Below are 21204 nucleotides of genomic sequence, written 5' to 3' on the forward strand. Positions count from 1 at the left end.
GCCGGTCGCCTTCTTCCTCTGCCAGTACCTGCTGCCCCCTGGCAGCATATAGCGATGGACTTCATAACTGATCTTCCCGTCTCTGCCGGTTGTACGGTCATTTGGGTGGTCGCTGACCGCTTTTCCAAGATGGCTCACTTCATTCCCCTGCCTGGCCTCCCGTCTGCACCCGAGCTGGCTAAAGACTTTATCCGCCACATCTTCCGTCTTCATGGCCTGCCCCGTCACATCGTGTCGGATCGTGGGGTACAGTTCACTTCTCGTTTCTGGAGAGCCACTTGTAAATTGCTAGACGTCACCCTGGACTTCTCCTCCGCTTACCACCCACAGTCTAATGGTCAAGTGGAGCGGATCAATCAGATCCTGACCAGTTACCTCCGGCACTTCGTTAATGCCCACCATTCTGACTGGGTGGATCTCCTGCCATGGGCCGAATTCTCGTACAACAATCACGAGAGCGAATCTTCCTCCAAATCCCCGTTTTTTGTAGTCTTCGGTCAGCATCCTCGGATCCCGTTTCCCGTCTCCACCTCGGTGGACAATCCGGCTGCGGAATCTCTTGTTAACAAATTTTCCTCCACATGGGAGAGTACCCGGTCCGCACTCCTTCTGTCATCCGAGCGTATGAAAAGACATGCTGACAAAAAACGTCTGGATCCTCCTCAATTCCGTCCAGGGGATAAGGTCTGGCTCTCGTCCAAGTATGTCCGGCTCAAGATTCCTTCCTATAAGTTAGGGCCTCGGTTCATCGGTCCTCTGGAAATCATCAGTCAGATCAACCCGGTGGCCTATAAATTGAAACTCCCGGCCAACTTGCGGATCCCTAACTCCTTCCATGTATCTCTCCTCAAACCTGTGGTACTTAACTCTTTTTCCAAGTCTACAGGCACGCCTCCTGCTCCGGTTTCCGCTGAAAACGAATTTGAGGTAGAGAACATTCTGGCCACCAAAAGGGTAAGAGGGAAGACCTAATTGCAACCTAATTAAAAAGCGAGCATCTTTCTCCCTAGCATACTCAGGGGGTGATTAGTTGCAGGATTTAAATAATTTGCATGTAACTGTTGAAGCTGTTTCCCGAGCTTCAAAAGAAAATCTATAGATACGTCGACTCCGATACAAAATATGTAATAACTAAAGTTCCATACATCCGGTAATGATGGGACTCATATTTTTAGGGACACGGTCAGCTAGGGAACGATAGGGATATTTTTCTGTCGCAGAAAAACCCTCCGTGGAGCTGTAGTGCAAAAACACCAGAATAGCAGACTGCAACTATACGATGTGTAGTCTCTAAATGAAGGTAAAATCATAATAGAAAATATGGTATCACTTCTGGGCTTCTGGAATCAATGAGCGATAAGTTATCCCAAAAAACAGGCTTTTAATTCAAACATGAAGGGTGGAATCCAGCCCCTGTGATGTCAGCATACGGTGTGTGTGGGCAGACCATCCCCTTTGGCATAAAAGAGACAAGGGAAGATTGATCCATATTCATTGCCAGAGGGGTATAAGGACTATACGAATCCTGTTCAATAACAGTCTAATCAAATCGGGGAGCCCCTCCTCCACCTATATTGAGTCATCTTAGCAATCGTATAGTAAGTTTCTTCCTTAATCCTTATTATTTTGTGTAACTGCTTATGTATTGTATGTCTCCTTTGTAAAATCTTTGTATATTTTTCATAACACAGACTCCCTTTTGAGTTAAATATAAAATTTAATAGTTCTGTTTCTTTTGTTCCGTGATCATTCCCTCCCCTGAAGCCATAAATGCTACAAGAATGCAGGTGTCCATCCAGGCCTGTATTATATTTCATATCTGGACGGTGGTGGCAGCGAATAATATTAATAATCGGGCTATCGTGAAGCTGACAGTGACCGTACAGAGGGCGTAAACACGTATTCCATGCTTTGGAATCCAGATGTGTGACACCATACTCTCACTGGTTGCTTGCCGATACCTGAGGAGTGAGTAGTCTGGATCGTGTGCTCGCGATTCCGGACGAAATCCATGACACAGTGACGGCACGGTGAGATATTGCGTGATCTCCCCAGTGTCGTCGCTGTGCAATTCCTGACACTCCCCATATAGTATAATGCAGGCCCGCCCAAAATATAATATAATCCAGGCCCCTCAATATAGTATAATCCAGGCCCCCCAATACAGTATAATGCAGGCCCCTCAATATAGTATAATACAGCGCCCCCATATAGTATAATCCAGGCCCCCCCATAAAGTATAATCCAGGCCCACCCAATATAGTATAATCCAGGCCCCCCCAATATAGTATAATCCAGGCGCACCCAATATAGTATAATCCAGGCCCCCCAATATAGTATGATCTGGGCTCCCCCAGTATAGTATGATCCAAGCTCCTCCATATAGTATAATCCAGGTCCCCCATATAGTATAATCCAGGACCCCATATAGTATAATCCAGGCTCCCCCATATAGTATAATGCAGGCCCCCATATAGTATAATGCAGGCCCCCATATAGTATAATCCAGGCCCACCCAATATAGTATAATCCAGGTGCACCCAATATAGTATAATCCAGGCCCCCCAATATAGTATGATCTGGGCTCCCCCAGTATAGTATGATCCAGGCTCCCCCATAGAGTATAATCCAGGCCCCCCATATGGTATAATCCAGGCCCCCATATAGTATAATCCAGGCCCCATATAGTATAATCCAGGCTCCCCCTTATTGTATAATGCAGGCCTCCATATAGTATAATCCAGGCCCCCATATAGTATAATCCAGGCCCCCATATAGTATAATGCAGGCCCCCCATATAGTATAATCCAGGCCCCCCCCCATAGAATATAATCCAGGCCCCCATGGAGTATAATCCAGCCCCCGTATATAGTATAATCCAGGCGCCAATATAGTATAATCCAGGCTCCCCATATAATATAATCCAGGCTACCCCATATAGTATAATACAGGCTCCCCCATATAGTATAATCTAGGGCCCCCATAGAGTATAATGCAGCCCCCCTAGAGTATAATGCAGACCCCCTAGAGTATAATGCAGCCCCCCCAGCGTATAATGCAGAGCCCCATATAACATAATGCAGTCCCCATTCCTGCAGTGTTACAGTGTTATCGTGACGGCGAACTCACTGATTTACAAAAAAAATAAATACATACTTACCTCTCCTCCTCGTTCCCCCACTGCCCCGATGTCCACAGTGCTTCTCAGGAGCTCCACTGCCGGCACAGCGTGGCTCGTGATGAAATGACGCCAGCTGCAGGCAGAGGGGGAATGATGAAAGAGGGAGCATCACATGATGCTCTCGCCTCCATCATTTCTTTCAACTGTAACGGCATCACAGACGCTGTGTTTCCTCCTTTTTGATGCTCTGCCAGGCCTTCACTGCGGTGGTTTTCAGTTGCTGTTTGTTTGTGGGCCTTTCGGTCTGAAGTTTAGTCTTTAACAAGTGAAATGCTGCTCAATTGGGTTGAGATCAGGTGACTGACTTGGCCATTCAAGAATATTCCACTTCTTTGCTTTAATAAACTCCTGGGTTGCTTTGGCTTTATGTTTTGGGTCATTGTCCATCTGTAGTATGAAACGACGACCAATCAGTTTGGCTGCATTTGGCTGGATCTGAGCACATCAGAATTCATTCGGCTGCTTCTGTCCTGTGTCACATCATCAATAAACACTAGTGACCCAGTGCCACTGGCAGCCATGCATGCCCAAGCCATCACACTGCCTCCGCCGTGTTTTACAGATGATGTAGTATGCTTTGGATCATGAGCTGTACCATGCCTTCGCCATACTTTTCTCTTTCCATCATTCTGGTAGAGGTTGATCTTGGTTTCATCTGTCCAAAGAATGTTCTTCCAGAACTGTGCTGGCTTTTTTAGATGGTTTTTAGCAAAGTCCAGTCTAGCCTTTTTATTCTTGATGCTTATGAGTGGCTTGCACCGTGCAGTGAACCCTCTGTAGTTACTTTTATGCAGTCTTCTCTTTATGGTAGATTTGGATATTGATACACCTACCTCCTGGAGAGTGTTGTTCACTTGGTTGGCTGTTGTGAAGGGGTTTCTCTTCACTATGGAGATTATTCTGCGATCATCCAACACTGTTGTCTTCCGTGGGCGCCCAGGTCTTTTTGCATTGATGAGTTCACCAGTGCTTTCTTTCTTTCTCAGGATGTACCAAACTGTAGGTTTTGCCACTCCTAATATTGTAGCAATTTCTCGGATGGGTTTTTTCTGTTTTTGCAGCTTAAGGATGGCTTGTTTCACCTGCATGGAGAACTCCTTTGACAGCATGTTTACTTCACAGCAAAACCTTCCAAATGCAAGCACCACACCTCAAATCTTATCCACCACTGTTGTCTTCCGTGGGCGCCCAGGTCTTTTTGCATTGATGAGTTCACCAGTGCTTTCTTTCTTTCTCAGGATGTACCAAACTGTAGATTTTGCCACTCATAATATTGTAGCAATTTCTCGGATGAGTTTTTTCTGTTTTTGCAGCTTAAGGATGGCTTGTTTCACCTGCATGGAGAACTCCTTTGACCGCATGTTTACTTCACAGCAAAACCTTCCAAATGCAAGCACCACACCTCAAATCAACTCCAGGGCTTTTATCTGCTTAATTGAGAAAGACATAACGAAGGGATTGCCCACACCTGTCCATGAAATAGCCTTGGAGTCAATTGTCCAATTACTTTTATTCCCTTTAAAAACAGGGTGGCACATGTTAAGGAGCTGAAACTCCTAAACCCTTCATCCAATTTTAATGTGGATATCCTCAAATGAAAGCTGAAAGTCTGAACTTCAACTGCATCTGAATTGTTTTGCTTAAAATTCATTGAGGTAATGTCTAGAACCAAAATTAGAAAAATGTTGTCTCTGTCCAAATATATATGGACCTATCTGTATATCTTGTAATAAGTCACTACCCAATAGGAAACACCAGTGACTATTTTGCATTTAGTTGTTAGTACCACAACTCCCATCAAACAGTGCTTGAATAATACCACCATAACAACGAAAGAGCAGCTCCATATTAATGTCTAAATCTCAATCCCAAACAGTGCCTACGTCATGTAGTGCAAAAATAACCTACAGTTTAGTGCCTGAGTAGCAATGCTGCCATACAGCGCTCAAATAATATAACAACCCAAAAAATAATCCACAGTATTGCATAAATATCAGTCTTTACTGTATTTTAAGGACAAAAAAAAGCCTCATATTTTTTGTCAATTCTAAAAACCGACACATAATGGATACAGATGGACCAGCTAATAATCAATGAGCCAATCTTCAGTTTCCTCCACTACTGCGGATCCATTTTGGACATTAATTCTACTTGTCTATTCCTCAAAATGGAACAGACAAACGGAAGTGTGAACATAACCCAAGGCAGCAGGTCATAGCTTACTTCTGCCTTGACCTTAGCTTTCACATACCAGATCTATTGGACCCGATTTATCATTGCCTTTGAGATTTTTTTTTGTCTAGTTTTTGTGTTTTGCACCTTTTTGCACCCAATTCATTATTCTATTATCTTTTATTAAAACTATTTTACATGTGCTCGCCGATTTATTTTGTTTATTTTATGCTTTGTGGGCAGAGTTTAGCTATTCCAGATGTTTTCAGATGATTCTTTTAGTGCAACATTTTATAAAGTCTCAAACTTTGATGCAATCCTACTCCGGTGACCCCCGTTGTGTATTTTTTTGAGTGTGAAAGTTTTTGACTCAATTCTAACAACATTTTGCAAAACATGTGGCTTCTTGCGCTAAAAAGTCACAAAAACAGTTCAAGGCGAGAAAAAAGACCAGTTTTGTCTTTGTGACAAATTTATGAGCCAGTTTGAAGAATTTGGCACAAAAAAACAGCCACAAATTATACAAGATAAAAAAAGAAAGTAGCTTAAAAAAAAACGTTAATGATGATTCTGGGCCCAAGAGCCAAAGAACCATTGAATGCCGTAATTGATCACATTTTCTGAATTGTATTAAGTGTCTTTTTTTTGTCCTCTATTACTACTGAGAAAGAACTTCCACAATCCGCTTGTATGTTAGACGTGGAGGGTTACCTGGGTGTCGTCAGTTATGGTGTAGGCATGACCCTGGACAAGACCGTTCTGCAGCTCAATGTTCCCAGTGTGTAACTGAAATAGAATAATGTAGAATATCAGAGATATAACTGATTTATACGTCGTATCGTAACCTAGACTTATGGATATTACTTAGGAACCGCAACATGATACACTCAACGTTCCAATCCCATCCACTGCTGGCTATCACTGCCCGCAGCCAAGGATGTAGAGGAACATATATCTATTGCCACCTAACCAAAAAGACCAAAGGGGAGTCAGATTGAGCTTTGTCTTCCTGAATTTTTGGTTTGTATCTTGGGATCGATACATCATACGAAGAGAGCAATCACTGGAAAAGGGCATCATGAAGAAGCGAAGGAACAAGTTGAAGAGGAAGACCAGCAACCTGATGGCTTGATACTATCAAGATAACAACGGACAAGACCCTGGTGGACCTATCTAGGCTTTTACTAAATCAATCTTCCTATGGAGCGTTCATCCGACCAGTCAGCATGGTTCGAGATAGAACCGAAGGCTATTAAATAAATAATAATAATCTAGGGATCTATTAGTTTTGATGTCTGTTTGACCACTCTTTGACTTTGACCCAAAATGAAACTCATTTTGGGCTTTACTACATCACCATTTTTAAACTTTGCCCTTCCAGACCCCCCTCCTGAACTAAATCCAACCATACTACATACTCGGATCTGCTACATCTCTGCCTTTGTTTTTGTATGCTTCCATTCCTAACTAATAACCTATCAGCTTCCAGAAGGACATAACAGGTGCAGATTAAAATACAGTCATGAGAAAAACAAAGTTGAGGCAGTGTGTGAAAATTCTAGTACACCCTCACTGCTTTCATAAGAATTAGAAGTGTAAATAGCAGCCAGGTGCTACTAATCAAAAGCCCTAAATTCATTGTTGATCATCAAGTGAGAGACCGCCTCTATATTTGTAGAGGTTTTGGAAGTTTGTTGATCCGGAACAGTGAGGTATTTTTTAACACAAAGGAGAAAATACATCAGCAATGATCTTAAAAACATAAGGAAAGTGTTATAAGGCCATTTCCAAAATGTTTGAAGTACATCATTCTACAGTGAGAAAAAATAATTACAAGTGTTAAACATTCAAAAGAGTTCACAATTTTTCCAGGAGTGAACGTCCCAGAAAATTCATCCCAGAATGTGTTTATAGAAATTGCAGGAAACCTAAGAGCTACAGCTCAGATGCTAAAGGCCTCAGCATGTTAAATATTCAAGTTCATATGAGCACAATTAGAAAAATAATACAAAAGTATGACTTGAGTGGAAGGGTTGCCAAAAGAAAATCTCTTTTTTCTTGATGTAAACACCCTAAATAAATATGTTTGACCACCATCAGCACAGCTATTATGTGTGTTGTTATCTTTGTAACAAGGTTTCTTGAGCCAAATGTGAGGCCATGAATCCAGAATCAAAAGCTTGGCCGAAACTGGGTTATGTAAGGGGACAATGATCCCAAGCAGCAAATCCACATCAGAATGGCTGAAAAAAAAAAGAATTGCGGTGATGTGGAGTCCGCAGTCGAGATCTCAATCCAATGGAAACACCGTGAGAGACCTGTAGATCAACAAATGAAGACAAACCTCAATGATCTTATGCAACGTTGTAAAGAGGTCCAAAATTACTCCAGAACGATGTGAGAGATTGATGCAGATAGCAATTGTTCCAAGTTATTGCTGCTGCAGATGATTCTACAGGCTATCGATTCATAGGGTGTACTTAATTTTTCTCCAACGGTTTCTACATTTTGGATTAGTTCTTGGTAAATATACAACATCTATTTTTGTTCATCTGAGGTTGTGTTTACCTACTTTAAGACTTTCTAAGGACGAGATTTTTTATTATGTTCTGATCCATAAAGCCACAGAATTCAAGCAGGGTGTACTTAGTTGTTCTCATGACTGTACAAATATTGGGCCTTGAAGGAAGTCCCACCAAGTTCTGTGCAAATTTGTCTTACTTCGTATCCAATTCTGTTGATGGTGACAAGTCTCTACCTGGTACAGATTATGTAAGGTTGTGTTAGATTGAATAACAGGTGCTGGCACCAGGAGGTCAACTAGAAATTGGCAATAATGTGCACAGAGATTTGGAAACAAGGCAGCCAGACAACACAAAGTGCACCAGTACCAGAAGAGTGAGTGCAGCTCTGGGGTATAATGCAGGATGTAACTCAGGATCAGTAATGTAATGTATGTACACAGTGACTCCACCAGCAGAATAGTGAGTGCAGCTCTGGAGTATAATACAGGATGTAACTCAGGATCAGTAATGTAATGTATGTACACAGTGACTCCACCAGCAGAATAGTGAGTGCAGCTCTGGAGTATAATACAGGATGTAACTCAGGATCAGTAATGTAATGTATATACACAGTGACTGCACAAGCAGAATAGTGAGTGCAGCTCTGGAGTATAATACAGGATGTAATTCAGGATCAGTACAGGATCAGTAATGTAATATATGTACACAGTGACTGCACCAGCAGAATAGTGAGTGCAGCTCTGGAGTATAATACAGGAGGTAACTCCAGATCAGTGTAATATAACATATACATACTTAGCATATGCTTTCTCTGAAGGCCAAAACTCATTGCTGACAGGATTAGTAAACAGAATTGGCGCACCTTTATTTGTGGATAATGTTACAGTCCCAATTTGCAAAATATTTTAAGCTCCAAATTCAGAAGTACCCATTTTATTCAATTTGCATAAACTCTGCCTTTTTGAGATCTGGTTTGTTGGAAAGTTCAGAAAAAAATGGGCTGTGGCAAGCAAAGCTTCTGCAGGGAAAAGTAATATATGCAGTTCTGCACGGTCACCTTTATATACTTTTTTTTTATTTTTCCCTTTGTTTTCATTCTTATATCGGATTTTATACTTACGTTTCCCGGTGTTGTCCCTCCCACCAGAGATAGTGATCGTGCAGCAGCTAAAACAATGTCTTGGAGGTCAGGTGGGGGTTTGGTTAGCTTAAAATCCATTTGCACCCCTCCTGTAAAATCCACCATTGCTTCTGAGATGAATCCCCAGTGCAGATTCTGGTAGGAGCCTCGCAGCCTGGGAGAAAGGAAGCAGCAAATGGGAGGCAGAAAATATCATTCAAGTTAATTCAATGGAGATAAGTACTAACAGATCATCTCTAAAGCAGTAGTGATATATGGAAAGATTGCATGACGCATAAAACATTACATCTGCCCTCATACTGTGTCCTTATGACGCTTCCTGGTCTGTGTCCTGATGGTTTATTGTCATCATTAGGATGTTGAAATCCATGTCCACATATATAAGAATATATATACAAAGAACACTAACACCACTAATAGAGTGTGGATGAATAACTGGATGTAGAAAATGTGTAATGCTAAACAAGAGAGCACAGGCCAAGAAGTGTTGTCATGGGAGCACTGAAGAGAAAAGCTCAACTTAAACCTTATGACAGTACATTAGTAGAACTGGTTAAAAGTAAGATAATGAAAAACTTTAAATATTTATCCAGGACATTTTTCTATTTGATACATAAATAAAGAAAAGTACAATTTTTGTTCTGGGTGACATCCAGTCATATCATCCTGGGGGGAAAGCTTTAGTCTAATTATGTGAGAAGAAATGGCCCAGCAGCTCCAAATAGTTACATTATGTGTAATGTGTAATGTATGTACACAGTGACTGCACCAGCAGAATAGTGAGTGCAGCTCTGGGGTATAATACAGAATGTAACTCAGGATCAGTAATGTAATCTATGTACACAGTGACTGCACCAGCAGAATAGTGAGTGCAGCTCTGGGGTATAATACAGAATGTAACTCAGGATCAGTAATGTAATGTATGTACACAGTGACTGCACCAGCAGAATAGTGAGTGCAGCTCTGGGGTATAATACAGGATGTAACTCAGGATCAGTAATGTAATGTATGTACACAGTGACTGCACCAGCAGAATAGTGAGTGCAGCTCTGGAGTATAATACAGGATGTAACTCAGGATCAGTAATGTAGTGTATGTACACAGTGACTGCACCAGCAGAATAGTGAGTGCAGCTCTGGGGTATAATACAGAATGTAACTCAGGATCAGTAATGTAATCTATGTACACAGTGACTGCACCAGCAGAATAGTGAGTGCAGCTCTGGAGTATAATACAGGATGTAACTCAGGATCAGTAATGTAATGTATGTACACAGTGACTGCACCAGCAGAATATTGAGTGCAGCTCTGGAGTATAATACAGGATGTAACTCAGGATCACTAATGTAATGTATGTACACAGTGACTGCACCAGCAGAATAGTGAGTGCAGCTCTGGAGTATAATACAGGATGTAACTCAGGATCAGTAATGTAATGTATATACACAGTGACTGCACCAGCAGAATAGTGAGTGCAGCTCTGGAATATAATAAAGGATGTAACTCAGGATCAGTAATGTAATGTATATACACAGTGACTGCACAAGCAGAATAGTGAGTGCAGCTCTGGAGTATAATACAGGATGTAACTCAGGATCAGTAATGTAATGTATGTACACAGTGACTGCACCAGCAGAATAGTGAGTGCAGCTCTGGAGTATAATACAGGATGTAACTCAGGATCACTAATGTAATGTATGTACACAGTGACTGCACCAGCAGAATAGTGAGTGCAGCTCTGGAGTATAATACAGGATGTAACTCAGGATCAGTAATGTAATGTATATACACAGTGACTGCACAAGCAGAATAGTGAGTGCAGCTCTGGAGTATAATACTGGATGTAACTCAGGATCAGTAATGTAATGTATGTACACAGTGACTGCACCAGCAGAATAGTGAGTGCAGCTCTGGAGTATAATACAGGATGTAACTCAGGATCAGTAATGTAATGTATGTACACAGTGACTGCACCAGCAGAATAATGAGTGCAGCTCTGGAGTATAATACAGGATGTAACTCATGATCACTAATGTAATGTATGTACACAGTGACTGCACCAGCAGAATAGTGAGTGCATCTCTGGAGTATAATACAGGATGTAACTCAGGATCAGTAATGTAATGTATATACACAGTGACTGCACAAGCAGAATAGTGAGTGCAGCTCTGGAGTATAATACTGGATGTAACTCAGGATCAGTAATGTAATGTATGTACACAGTGACTGCACCAGCAGAATAGTGAGTGCAGCTCTGGAGTATAATACAGGATGTAACTCAGGATCAGTAATGTAATGTATGTACACAGTGACTGCACCAGCAGAATAATGAGTGCAGCTCTGGAGTATAATAAAGGATGTAACTCAGGATCAGTAATGTAATGTATGTACACAGCGACTGCACCAGCATAATAGTGAGTGCAGCTCTGGAGTATAATACAGGATGTAACTCAGGATCAGTAATGTAATGTATGTCCACAGTGACTGCACCAGCAGAATAGTGAGTGCAGCTCTGGAGTATAATACAGGATGTAACTCAGGATCAGTAATGTAATGTATGTACACAGTGACTGCACCAGCAGAATAGTGAGTGCAGCTCTGGAGTATAATACAGGATGTAACTCAGGATCAGTAATGTAATGTATATACACAGTGACTGCACAAGCAGAATAGTGAGTGCAGCTCTGGAGTATAATACTGGATGTAACTCAGGATCAGTAATGTAATGTATGTACACAGTGACTCCACCAGCAGAATAGTGAGTGCAGCTCTGGAGTATAATACAGGATGTAACTCAGGATCAGTAATGTAATGTATGTACACAGTGACTGCACCAGCAGAATAGTGAGTGCAGCTCTGGAGTATAATACAGGATGTAACTCAGGATCACTAATGTAATGTATGTACACAGTGACTGCACCAGCAGAATAGTGAGTGCAGCTCTGGAGTATAATACTGGATGTAACTCAGGATCAGTAATGTAATGTATGTACACAGTGACTGCACCAGCAGAATAGTGAGTGCAGCTCTGGAGTATAATACAGGATGTAACTCAGGATCAGTAATGTAATGTATGTACACAGTGACTGCACCAGCAGAATAATGAGTGCAGCTCTGGAGTATAATAAAGGATGTAACTCAGGATCAGTAATGTAATGTATGTACACAGCGACTGCACCAGCATAATAGTGAGTGCAGCTCTGGAGTATAATACAGGATGTAACTCAGGATCAGTAATGTAATGTATGTACACAGTGACTGCACCAGCAGAATAGTGAGTGCAGCTCTGGAGTATAATACAGGATGTAACTCAGGATCAGTAATGTAATGTATGTACACAGTGACTGCACCAGCAGAATAGTGAGTGCAGCTCTGGAGTATAATACAGGATGTAACTCAGGATCAGTAATGTAATGTATATACACAGTGACTGCACAAGCAGAATAGTGAGTGCAGCTCTGGAGTATAATACTGGATGTAACTCAGGATCAGTAATGTAATGTATGTACACAGTGACTCCACCAGCAGAATAGTGAGTGCAGCTCTGGAGTATAATACAGGATGTAACTCAGGATCAGTAATGTAATGTATGTACACAGTGACTGCACCAGCAGAATAATGAGTGCAGCTCTGGAGTATAATAAAGGATGTAACTCAGGATCAGTGCAGTATAACATATACATACTTTGCATATGCTTTCTCTAATAATGAAGGCCAAAACTCATTGCTGACACGTGGTTGCACTGACAAGTAGTTTCCATTGAGCATCGGCAGCCGGTCATCGACGACCACATCCACCCATTCTCCATACTGCCAAAACTTAAAAAGAAAAACACAGGAGTCATACGACAGGTGATATTTCTGGGTTATTACTTTCTTTACCTTATGATACTAAACATCAAGAGAGTCAATATCCCAAGTCAGATTCTTTATTTATAGGAAATATTTATATGTGACAAATATATTTGGTGACAATTAATCAGCACTTTCCGGCTCATTGGCCATGTCAGTAATCCGTGGCCATAGGATGAAAGGCCTGACTATCACCTCCTACCTGATGACCTCCGTGGCTCTTCTTTTGATTAGGCCGGCTAATGAAAAAAAGTCGCGGAAGTGGTACACATGGCTCCTCACCCAGCGGCCACAGATTAGTGACGAGACCAATGGACTGGGGCATGTAAATCAATTCACAGTAATTCTAGTGATTAGCACGTGCAGTATTATCACAGTGGTCTGGATGTGTAGTCTGGAGCCCCCTATAACAGCAGTCTGTGGTCTATCATGGAGATAGTTTTGGCTCCTGATATACCGGTCACTTTCTATATTTGCACAGTGAGGTACGGTAACCTGCTGACGCCCCGTCACGTGGTTTATACAAATGTTTGCACGTTGGGCTCCATTTATGTAATTTGCACAGTGTTTGGAATAGATTATCTGCCTAAATCCGTGCGTGAGGACAAAGAAAACTTTTTAGAAGCTGAGATTACAGAGCCAAATGAATATGCTCTTTGGGAGGTCACCTCTGCCCCTCTGGGACAAATAAACTCCTAATGAAGTGATTTGCAAAATGTCGGTTATGAATCTACTACTGTCACCAGAGATCCTGACAGCTTTCCAAAGTCCCCAAACTGCCACCATGTATCTATTGTTATGTGATTCCTTCCTTGCAAGCCCGCTTACTAGATTACAGCATTTACTTTTACAAGATTGCTGCATTTACTAGATTACTAGATTACTGCAAAAAAACTATTTTCTAACTTTGGTGACAATATGCTGATTAGTGGAGACTATTCAATGGTCGTTGTTTTGTCCAGGCTAGTCGATCTCACTAATCATGTTTTCATCCACCTCTGGTTGTGAGTAATATAATTTGCAAAAGCAGCGTCATCTCTGGCTCTTTCCAAATCTCTGGCTCCCGGACAATGCACCGTATCTGGGTATATGCGCTCCAGCTTCTTTAGTGCACTGCACATGCACAGGGAGGCAGTGGTAACACAGGAAACATCCATTCGTTGCCGCCATCTTTGCAAATCTCATGGCTGCCTAAGTACTACATCACCACTGAGTTTTTCGGTACGTTTACTGTACCGATGAAGCCGGAATACAGACACAATCTGCAGGCAATAATCCATGGGAGAAAAGTATGCAAATTTATTGTCATGCAGAGTAAGTCCCTTGGGGTCCTGGGGGGGTAACTACCCTATAACTCAACTTCGTACCCTTTAACAAGTCTTACGATATGTTCAGGGATCAATACCAAGCCTGAAAGCCATCAAACACCACTTACCCTGAAATGAAAAATTCCCGCATACTTGTTTGTGAACTCCTGGTCTTTGGGAACAACATTTTCCAAAAATTTCCGATGCAAAGTTAATGCTCCAACAACAGATAGAACCCAACAGTCTCCTACAGGAGAAAGAGAAATCATATGAAGATCTGTATATCAGGTACAGCTATTAGATACTTCTCCATGCAAGGAGCCTAATGGTTCATTCTACCAGAAACATTTCATGAAGTATTATTACAGCCATATTTTGTTATCCTGGAGTCCCAAAGCCTGAGGCACCCTCAACAGTAAAAGCATCAAAACAGTCATAAAATTAACTGATGACATTTTTTCAGCCTTCAGCCACCAGTAGAGGGAGCTCAATTCATAAACATTTACAGAACCTGCCCACTACATCCAACTACATTCACTGTAGCAATCTTGAGCCACCATTCCTATAACTATTGGCCCAAGTATCTGCTCTCAGAAGTATTCTGCTTGCTCTATCAGCAAGAAATGCGTCACAGTGCGCTAAAAAAACTCAACTCAGCGCTCTTTGCATGCGACCAATTCTCATCTAATGCTGAAGATTGCTTGCGTCTCCTCCATAAGATCTGCCTCACAATGGCCATGATGTTACATGGGACATCATAATCAATATTTGCTCATTAAGAGGAGAGCGAGGGGTGGAAGAAAGTCAAGACGAGCTGTCCGATCTCAGGACTGGAGAAAGAACCATAACAGCAAGAAATTGACTCACTATTACCAATCCTAGAGAAGCTGTGTAGGTGCTCCAGTACTAAATTCTCCCAGAAAACCCCTTAATTGGTACACTGTCAGCTCCCCCTAGTGGTGATATCAGATAAACTGAATCTTGTCACGTAGGTAAAACAATCAGTGGTTTATCGTTAAGTGTAATGTTACTAATTATATTTATTATAAAAAAAAATTGTATCTATTATATTTATACATTTATATATTAATATTTTAACTAAAGTAAACAAATTGTAAGAGGAAGAATAAAATATTCCTACCTATTTCTCCTTGCATAATGTCAAATATGCTGGCACCGTCTACCAGAAATCGGGCATCTCTCTGCAGATCCTGATAGGAGAAATATGAATGTTAGAAGTAAAAAAGTTATACAACAGAAGTAACAACTCATTATAATATCTGCACTTGTTCTATCTATCCATAATTATTAATTATTATAATTTAACATGTAGTGGACAGATAGAAGTACAGTCTGCAGGATCAGACTATAAGTTTACGACCCAAAAGGTCTCATAAGTGTCAAATCCAAGCAGTTCTCAAATTTGCACTATTATTTCCTTTTTTGATGGCAGGACTGATCACCAACTTAGGGGCACCGCAATGGGTATCTCCTGTGCCCCCACATATGCCAAATTGCTCCTTGGCTGAGAAAGAATCTTGCTTGGTCAATTAACTTGGAACACTAATCGAATAAAATCATTCGTGGTGTCTGACCGCTTTACACTACTCTTCATGCCAGGCGTTCCTGTTCTACAGATGTCCTTGAAAAATACCACTGATTGGATCGAAACATTGAACGATCTCTGTTCTTCATATGCCGGATACAAATAAAAGCATTTACTCTTGAGCATAAATTTCAGCAATAGCCCTAGCCATGCTCTGAGTATGCTGTGTAATTGATAATATTAATACATTCAGAGAAAAACTCATACTGGGAAACATAATATCATTTTGATCCTGTGATCTTCCACTATTTAATTCAAACGGGGCAATTACTACTGGATAAAGTGAACTCCATATTTAATAACACCTACAAGAACCATTGGAGTCATGCACTTATTGAAAACACAATCTTTATTAAACAAAAATCACTACAATAAATATTCTACACAATACATAGAGGTGCAATCAGGAGGAACCACAATTGTAGTCCCTGTTTGGACAAGCAGTACTTTAAACAGGTAATTTGTATATCCAATCTATACGGGCTATAGCTCTCTAATTATTATTCATAACACAGCCCTTATGCTGGTTCAAGAGTATGACAAATACACCTAGTTCCACCTGTCCTTATCAGTCATAAATAAATTTGCCTGGCATCAATATGAAAGGTGAATCATTCCATTATGCATTACATCACACAATCACCTGGCCACCCCCAGCGCCTGTGACAGTTAAAGCAGGTAGATCCAGTGCAAATCAATCATCACACTTAATTATGATTGCTTACCCATACAGTGTGACTGCTAACACCCGGGAGAAACCCTTGGGCGCGCATTTCGCGATGGCTTTTGTCAAACAAGGAGGTCCTTGTATGTTATTGATTATGTGTAGTGATGGGAGAAGCTACAAAATGTAAAATATCACAGATTCACGGGAACTTGGGCCAAAAAAAAATCTATTTCCATCAAATTTATTTAATGCAAATTTAGTGTGCAACTTTACAGACCTCACAACAGAACAAATATATGATTAAAAATATATAAATACTCACTAGGCTCCCCTGGTTTACCGCCACGCAACGCCACATTGGCCGTGTCATCTTTTTCAGTCCGTCTTCACTTGGCCATCTTTGGAGTCATCATCCGCCACCTTTGGCACCTCCTGCGATAATGGGAAATCATGACATTCCAGGCCAAGAATGCACTGGAAACATCAAAGATGACCACATGGTGGAAGGTGCTGGAGATGGACCAGTGAAGACCAGACTAAAGAAGATGACCTGATCTTTTTCCGTACAGGGAAACAGATGAGAACCTTGTGAACATTATTATTTTTTATTCTCTTCCCAGCCCTATGTAATATAGAAACCTGGTTGCCATTTTGTTGAATTTATCTAAAGAGAATGTAAAAAAAAATAGGTTTAGGTGAATATAATTTCTTGGATTTGCCTCTCACAGATTGGTTGATCTCTAATAGCGTGTGCCCAATATGCTTTGTGTCACTGTCTGTGGTGCTGAAACCATTAAAAGCAACCTTTCAGATGATTCATGCTGGAACCAAGGCGGCATTCAGAGACAGGCTGTGCTACATGTAAATATGTCTGTTCACTCTGAGATGCTGCCGCATTTCATAGAAAACATACATTATATTGTTAACCAGTGTCATGGTGACTGTGATGACATGTCATGAAGGAATGACCTCGTCAGCTTCTTCCCTCCCACCTCTGCATGATTAACAGGTTGCACCCTATGGAGAAACTTGACAATCTAGCTGAGCGTGGGCCGGCTATTCAGGGGAGGTGCTGGAGGAATGGCTATGTCTGACAGATCTGACTGCATTGTGATTGTTATTTATTATCTTTCCATGTGAAATACTATAAATTTTAAATAAAAACTAGAATAAGTAGATGGACGCCTACAAAAATGATATAATAAATAAAATAAGGAATAATGGATTGTCCAAGGGATTAGTGGCAGTAGCAATAAGTGCTCCAATGGAGCTCACTGTCAGAATCCTAAGTACGAGATCTGTCATTGCATGGCACCTTCTTTATATGCTATGTGGATACTGTACATGGACTGTACAAGGACAACACTAACTTGTGAGGAGTGGGCACAATTACAGTCCAGGAGTCTTTTATTCCATATTCTCAACTTGTCCTTCCGACTCCTTGCCTTTAATAGTGTGTGAACACAATTGCACCGTGCTGATATATAGTGAATATAAAGACGTGCAGCTTTGAAAAAAAAAATCATAATATTGTGATACTCTTTTGGAAGATATTTATGCTATAAGTGTCTGTATGCGGCCACCCAGTGGTTAGGATGTGTGCTGCAGCATGTGGTGATCACATATTCAATTTGAATCTGAAGAAACTGGAAAAATTGAAGCATTGGTAAATTACTGATCCTAGCTGATATGATATATTTAGCTCATCTTTCCTATGTGTTTAAAATCCTCTTCAGCCATTATACGGACATTTTATTTTTTACTCTCATTACATTAGTATATAATTCCACATTGAAATAAATGAAATAGTTCACACACTATTAACTTCAATCTAAAACCCCCAGAAAGTAAAAAGACAATAAAAAAAATAATTTTCTGATTCATGCTTAAAAACACACACAAAATTGAAAAGTGTAGATCATTTTACAGGACATTAATCCCTCTAATCCAGACTAGGGGCAAATTAAAGAACATTCTTCTTAACACATTTACAGCCTGCAGTCCCAAAGGAAATAGGAAAATAATTCACACACTGATTGTGGCTGAGTGATTACAGGAAATATGGATCAGAAGGAACAGAAGAATTTTATTTTCATATTACAGTTGTGCTCAAAAGTTTACATACCCTGGCGGAATTTTTCCTTTCTTGGTCTTGTTTCAGAGAATATGAATGATAACAAAAAACTTTTTCTCCACTCATGGTTATTGGTTGGGTGAAGCCGTTTATTGTTAAACTACTGTGTTTTCTCTTGTTAAATCTTAATGACAACTAAAAACATCCAAATGACCCTGATCAAAAGTTCACATACCCCAGTTCTTGATACCGTGTATTGCCCCCTCTAACATCAATGACAGCTTAAAGTCTTTTGTGGTAGTTGTCGATGAGGTTCTTTATTTTCTCAGATGGTAAAGCTGCCCATTCTTGGCAAAAAGCCTCCAGTTCCTGTAAATTCCTGGACTGTCTAGCATGAACTGCGCGCTTGAGACCTCCCCAGAGTGGCTCAATGATATTGAGGTCAGGAGACTGAGATGGCCACTCCAGAACCTTCACTTTGTTCTGCTGTAGCCAATGAGAGGTCGACTTGTGTTTTGGATCGGTCTCATGTTGGAACGTCCAAGTACGTCCCATGCCCAGCTTCTGGGCTGATGAGTGCAAATTTGCCTCCATTATTTGCTTATAACGTGCTGCATTCATCTTTCTTTCAACTTTTACCAAGTTTCCTGTGCCTTTGTAGCTCACACATCCCCAAAACATCAGCGATCCACCTCTGTGTTTTACTGTAGGAATGGTGTTCCTTTCATCATAGGCCTTGTTGACCTCTCTCCATATGTAACGTTAATGGTTGTGGCCAAAAAGTTAAATTTTGGTCTCATCACTCCAAAATACCTTGTTCCAGAAGTTTTGAGGATTGTCTCTGTGCTGTTTGGCGTATCGTAGGCGAGATACTTTGTGGCATTTGCGCAGTAATGCCTTTCTTCTAGCGACTCGACCATGCAGAGAGTCCTGAATTTCAGCTGATGTTATTTGTGGGTTTTTCTTTGCATCCCGAACAATTTTCCTGGCCGTTGTGGCCGAAATTTTTGTTGGTCTACCTGACCGTGGTTTGATTTTTATAGAGCCCCTGATTTTCCATTTGTTAATCACAGTTTGAACACTGCTCACTGGCATTATCAATTCCTTGGATATTTTTTTGTATCCCCTTCCTGTGTTATACAGTTCAACTACCTTTTCCTGTAGATCCGTTGACAATTCTTTTGCTTTCCCCATGACTCACAATCCAGAAATGTCAATGGCTGGATGAAAGATGCAAGAGTCTGTTTGGATCCCAGAACTCACTCAGCTTTTATGCACACACACTGATTACAAGCAAACAGGTCACAGGTGAGGATGTTACCTTTAGTAGCCATTCAAACCCATTTGTGTCAAATTCTGTGCATGTTATCAGGCCAAAATCACCAGGGTATGTGAACTTTTGATCAGGGTCATTTGGATGTTTTTGGTTGTCATTAAGATTTAAAAAGAGAAAACACAGTAGTTTGACAATAAATGGCTTCACCCAACCAATAACCATGAGTGGAGAAAAAAGTTTTTTTTGTTATCATTCATATTCTCTGAAACAAGACTAAGAAAGGAAAAATTCTGCCGAGGTTAGTAAACTTTTGAGCACAACTGTATTTTAATGCAAATTCAAACTGAAAGTAAATCTAAGAAATTCTAAACAATAGAAAAATAAATATTATACATATACAATATACAGGAATATAATTTCTCATAAACACATTGTAAAATAAATTTTTATTTAGTAAGTATACCTGCTATAATACCTCCCCCTTTGTACGAAAATATAACTACTATAATACTGCCCCCTATGTACAAGAATATAACTACTATAATACAGCCCCCAATGTACAAGAATATAACTGCTATAATACTGCTCCTATGTACAAGAATATAACTACTATAATACCGCTCCCTATGTACAAAAATATAACTACTATAATACTGCTCCTATGTACAAGAATATAACTACTATAATACCTCCCCCTATGTACAGTACAGACCAAAAGTTTGGACACACCTTCTCATTTAAAGATTTTTCTGTATTTTCATGACTATGAAAATTGTACATTCACACTGAAGGCATCAAAACTATGAATTAACACATGTGGAATTATATACTTAACAAAAAAGTGTGAAACAACTGAAAATATGTCTTATATTCTAGGTTCTTCAAAGTAGCCACCTTTTGCTTTGATGACTGCTTTGCACACTCTTGGCATTCTCTTGATGAGCTTCAAGAGGTAGTCACCGGAAATGGTTTTCACTTCACAGGTGTGCCCTGTCAGGTTTAATAAGTGGGATTTCTTGCCTTATAAATGGGGTTGGGGCCATCAGTTGTGTTGTGCAGAAGTCTGGTGGATACACAGCTGATAGTCCTACTGAATAGACTGTTAGAATTTGTATTATGGCAAGAAAAAAGCAGCTAAGTAAAGAAAAACGAGTGGCCATCATTACTTTTAAGAAATGAAGGTCAGTCAGTCCAAAAAATTGGGAAAACTTTGAAAGTGTCACCAAGTGCAGTTGCAAAAACCATGAAGCGCTACAAAGAAACTGGCTCACATGAGGACCGCCCCAGGAAAGGAAGACCAAGAGTCACCTCTGCTTCTGAGGATAAGTTTATCCGAGTCACCAGCCTCAGAAATCGCAGGTTAACAGCAGCTCAGATTAGAGACCAGGTCAATGCCACACAGAG

The 21204-nt window shown here is 40.6% G+C and overlaps 1 protein-coding gene across 2 annotated transcripts in view; it reads right to left on the reverse strand.

Annotated features, from left to right (window-relative positions):
* Window positions 1-21204, reverse strand: part of LOC141257343 (calpain-13-like) — a 212037-nt gene that overhangs the window by 142489 nt on the left and 48344 nt on the right. For both annotated transcript variants that reach the window (XM_073671798.1, XM_073671799.1), the window contains 5 exons: window positions 15319-15388; window positions 14306-14424; window positions 12704-12837; window positions 8999-9173; window positions 6065-6139 (listed from right to left, as the gene is read on the reverse strand). In XM_073671798.1, the coding sequence (XP_073527899.1) occupies window positions 6065-6139; window positions 8999-9173; window positions 12704-12837; window positions 14306-14424; window positions 15319-15388 (573 nt within the window). The remainder of the gene's footprint in view (window positions 1-6064; window positions 6140-8998; window positions 9174-12703; window positions 12838-14305; window positions 14425-15318; window positions 15389-21204) is intronic.

The sequence above is a fragment of the Phyllobates terribilis genome, unplaced genomic scaffold (assembly GCF_046119375.1).
Source record: "Phyllobates terribilis strain yellow unplaced genomic scaffold, ASM4611937v1 Scaffold_3__8_contigs__length_932513732, whole genome shotgun sequence".
NCBI lineage: Eukaryota > Metazoa > Chordata > Amphibia > Anura > Dendrobatidae > Phyllobates > Phyllobates terribilis.